Source organism: Triticum dicoccoides, chromosome 2A (assembly GCF_002162155.2).
Source record: "Triticum dicoccoides isolate Atlit2015 ecotype Zavitan chromosome 2A, WEW_v2.0, whole genome shotgun sequence".
Lineage (NCBI taxonomy): Eukaryota > Viridiplantae > Streptophyta > Magnoliopsida > Poales > Poaceae > Triticum > Triticum dicoccoides.
The window spans coordinates 788,580,119-788,584,376 of NC_041382.1; the positions used below are offsets into that span (position 1 = coordinate 788,580,119).

Genomic DNA, 4,258 nt, shown 5'->3' on the forward strand with positions numbered 1-4,258 from the left:
AGCGAGAATCTTTTTTAATTGATGGGCAGTGAAATTCTTCCCTTGTGGATCTGAAACATACTAGTACTAGATTCGTTTGTGAATCTCCCCTCGCCTCTTTTATTTGCTCGTCGTTGCTTTGCTTCCGCTGTGTGTTTGTTGGTCCCGTGTTTAATTTGTTGGTTGAAGAAGAGAGAGGCATGGTGAAGGTGAAGAAGGAGGGACCCTGCTTCCATTGCCGAGTCATGAGTAAGCATCTTGTCTATCTCTTGTTTGAGTTTCCAATTTGTTTCCCCTCCCCTTTTGTTTCCAAATCAAATCTTGCCCAATTCTTCTAGTTCGAGGGTTTGTTGCTTCTTCTAGTTGAGGGTTTGTTCGCCCAATTCTCCCAAACGTCCAAAAACGACAACTCTGCGCCGCTTTCAAGTCTTCTCCCTCCGTTCACTTTTGTAAGTCGTTTCAGACAAGTGAAAAATAGACTGTCTGAAATTTCTTCAAGCCCTTATAAAAGTGAACGGAGGTAGTAGTAAAAGTCTCAACATTCAGACAGACTTGTGCGGCTGCAGTTATTGACAGAAACTAGTATGGTCGCTGCATCAGCTGCAGTTATTCAGAGTTGAATGCACTAACGGTTGGAAGCAAAAAAAAAAAAAAACCTGAAACAAAGCAAGGAAAACAGATATTATCTCATCTTGCTCTTGCCAATCATCATCAGATATATATTCAGAGTTGCATATATTCTTGCTGCCTGCATTCATCTAAAATGCCCAATGTTATGTTAGGGTACAACTCAACTCTATGCCTGTACACTAACTATTACACAGAGTCTCCCTGTCATATCTGTGGTACAAACTCTGAATAACACAGAGTCTCCCTGTCATATCTGTGACCTCTATGCATGTACACTAGTGTTACACAGATTCTTTGCTGCTCTGTTTTCTACTCTACTTGTGGTTGCTCATGCCAAATGCTGCTGGTACAGGCAGTCCTCTCTGGCGACACGGGCCACCGGAGAAGCCGGTGCTCTGCAATGCGTGTGGGACAAGATGGAGGAAAAAGGGTACACTGGAGAACTACACACCAGCACCACAAGTGCAGAGGAAACAACCCAAGAAAACACCCGTCCGCACAACAGTGAAGAAAGAACCATATTCAGATCACAACTCCTTGAAGACAGGGGATGCTGCTGACACTTTTAGCAATAATCCATCTGCTTTTGGATCAGCGCTATCCTATTCAGGTACTTTTCTGTAAACATTCTATTTTCTTCTTCTTCTGTATAAACATGTTTTCTTCAGGCAGTTTTGTAGCACTACCCTTCATTACAGTGTTACTATTATCACTTGATATATATCGCTCAAGTGATATTATTATCACTTTACCACATCACAAACATCAGCGGTATTGTATTCAGGCAGTTTTGTGTAAACATTTTTTTTCTGTATAAACATGTTTAGGTAGATTTGTAGTGCCACCCTTGCTGTCAGGAGTCATTTTTGAGTAACACATTCCTTCGTTACAGTGTTATAATTATCACTTGATATATACGCATTCCTACGCTGAATGATATTATTATCGCTTTACCACATCACAAGCATCGATTTATATTGGCAATTGCTGTTTGGTATGTTGATGGTGGGTTTTCTGGTATCATTAAAATTCAGGTTCAGCACAATCACATGCCCGGGAGCCACTGGTACCATCAAGAAAAAAGAGTTGCGTCAGTCGTCGTAAGCCGTCACCGCTGGAAACGCTTGTAGATAATCTCAACTCCATAATGCACGAAGAGCAGTTATGTTCTGGTTCAGGGCTTGGTACCATTCCAGGATCCTCAGAGGAAGACCTACTGATTTATCATAGCGAGACTCCCGCTAGCTGCTTTGAGATTGGGTATGGAAGCATGCTTCTTACACATCCAAACTCAGTATCAGAAGCAAATTCTGTTCCTGCACATAGCAAGTCATATGCGATAAGTCAGTCCTATTTGGGGCCTGCCTCATTTACTCTGCATAGTGGAAGCAACGGAGCGAGGTATTTTACACCCTTTTGCATTGGTTGCAGTCCTACATTCAATACTAATCAGAGAAAAAGAGGTTTTGTTTTGGTTGGTAATGTCCTGGTGAATTTCATTAGCTTTAGCTTTCTTGGTCTTTTTGCAGGCATGAACTTCATTATTCGAAGCAGCATATCCTGGAGAGCAAGAAAGTAGAAGGAAGAGGAGACGCCGGTGGCGCTTTCAGAGGACTTACCAAGTCCACTACGAGGTCTCTCAAAAGACTTTATGAAAGCTAGCCTCAAAACTTCACAGGTCAGCAATCTTGGTTCCTCTGTTTATGCTCTGCATTTTTATTTTCTACTCCGTAGATATCATTTTTGTTTCAATCTCTGTTGTTTTGCTTACTGCAAGTACCATGGAGATGTCTTATGATTTTGTTCTGTTTGTGAAGATGCAGAAGTGAGAGGAGGAACCATGCACAAGCCTTCTTCTCAGTTCAGAATGCCGAAATCTGGCAATGCCACTGGAGGAGCAGCTGCAGCTGCAGCAGCATTTGACCTGTTCATGTTACCCCCAGACAAATTATCATCCATGCTGGCCCCTCCAGACAAGGATGGAGTTCAAGACTCGCTACTGCTGGAGGTTCCTCGCAACACGCTTCACCCGGAGGCAGAGCTTCTTCTCAGCTGCCCCCCATCATACCGATAACCAGTGGGCGGGCATCCGCCAACTCGGTGAAGTTTGTTTCGTTTTGTGTAGCATAGCATATATATGGCTGGAGAAATGGCAACTTGTATTATAGCTGTGTATGGGCAATGGATGAAGTACTAGTCTGCAATGCAATACAAGTACTTGCTGGACAGGTTTCCTCTCATGTTTAATTCGTTAAATTATTAAGTATATTAATAAAGTGGTTCTTAATCTTGAATAAAGTGGTGCCAAACACTGTCTTGGAAAATGTTCAGTAAGCCAAATGGCTTCTCTAGTTCAGTCCCTCGACCCACCCCACCGACATCGGCAGTCCACTGATTTGCATTAGTGAGGTAAATAAAGCACACTAGGTCTGCTGTGAACTGCAACTCTTTTTGAAACAGACTCAGTTTCCAGACTAATGCTGATTTACCATCAAATGTACACCCTGCATCTGAAACTGCAGCTTTCTGCTAGCCATCATTCCTGAACAAGTTCAGAGCTTTTTTTAGAACAGGTTCAGAGTTTTATTTTATTTTTGAAACTGAACAAGTTCAGAGCTTTTTTTTTAGAACAGGTTCAGAGTTTTATTTTATTTTTGAAACTGAACAAGTTCAGAGCTTTTTTTTAGAACAGGTTCAGAGTTTTATTTTATTTTTGAAGCTGAACAAGTTCAGATTTTTTTTAGAACAGGTTCAGAGTTTTATTTTATTTTTGAAACTGAACAAGTTCAGATTTTTTTTTTAGAACAGGTTCAGAGTTTTATTTTATTTTTGAAACTGAACAAGTTCAGATTTTTTTTTAGAACAGGTTCAGAGTTTTATTTTATTTTTGAAACTGAACAAGTTCAGATTTTTTTTTTAGAACAGGTTCAGAGTTTTATTTTATTTTTGAAACTGAACAAGTTCAGAGTCGTTTAGCTGGCTAGGAGAAATGGTAACTCTTAAATTGTATTGTAGCATATGCATGAATTTTACTATCATGGCTAAGATGGAAATAGGATAGAAGAAACAACAAGTAGTCTGGTTTGCAGTTCAATATTTGCTCGACAGGTTGCCTCCCAGTCTCAGGTTTAATTAATTAATTACTATATTAGTTTGCCTCTTACCTCCCGCAAATAATTGTGATTTGGGTACAGTTAGTCTGCCAAAACCAGAAAAAAATCTTTGTGTGAGAGAGGAAAATATTTCTGTAGTTTTTTTTTTTTTGAGACATAGAAGATTTCTGTAGTTCAGAGTTTGGTTTTAGAAGAAGAAATTCAAATTTGAGTGAGACCCGAGGAGGCAGAAGAGCCCACGGGCCAACTTTGACTACGGCCCACCAATACAAACAAATCCGCACGCGCGGGAAGATGGACGCCAGCCAGCCCCAGCAAGCAAGCCTAAGGGTGTTGGCTGGTCGTTTTCGGCCTTGGTTTGTGTATACAGAGAATAGATGCTGCTCTACTTTACCGGTCCTAGTTGTGTCTTTTTCAATATTTTTTTTTTGCAGTGAGGAGGGAGGGATTCTTCAAATTTTCTTTGTACATTGTTCTCAGATAAGCCTGCATACATACTTGCTTGGAGATGCTTAAACAAAAGATTTAAATATCAT

The 4,258-nt window shown here is 40.5% G+C and overlaps 1 protein-coding gene across 1 annotated transcript; it reads left to right on the forward strand.

The window, feature by feature from the left end:
- The first annotated feature begins 22 nt into the window (after positions 1 to 22).
- Positions 23 to 2,796, forward strand: LOC119357354 (GATA transcription factor 27-like). The gene is made up of 5 exons (XM_037624349.1): positions 23 to 228; positions 962 to 1,219; positions 1,644 to 2,010; positions 2,139 to 2,287; positions 2,427 to 2,796. Exons 1-4 carry the CDS (start codon positions 180 to 182, stop codon positions 2,269 to 2,271), a joined length of 807 nt encoding a protein of 268 aa, XP_037480246.1. The 5' UTR covers positions 23 to 179; the 3' UTR covers positions 2,272 to 2,287; positions 2,427 to 2,796.
- Positions 2,797 to 4,258: the final 1,462 nt, after the last annotated feature.

Bases quoted from the DNA above. Each gene is read 5' to 3' on its own strand.
- LOC119357354 (XM_037624349.1), top strand. From the start codon at position 180: ATGGTGAAGGTGAAGAAGGAGGGACCCTGCTTCCATTGCCGAGTCATG. The intron at 229-961 runs GTAAGCATCTTG...CTGCTGGTACAG, and splicing joins CTTCCATTGCCGAGTCATGA to GCAGTCCTCTCTGGCGACAC. The intron at 1,220-1,643 runs GTACTTTTCTGT...ATTAAAATTCAG, and splicing joins ATCAGCGCTATCCTATTCAG to GTTCAGCACAATCACATGCC.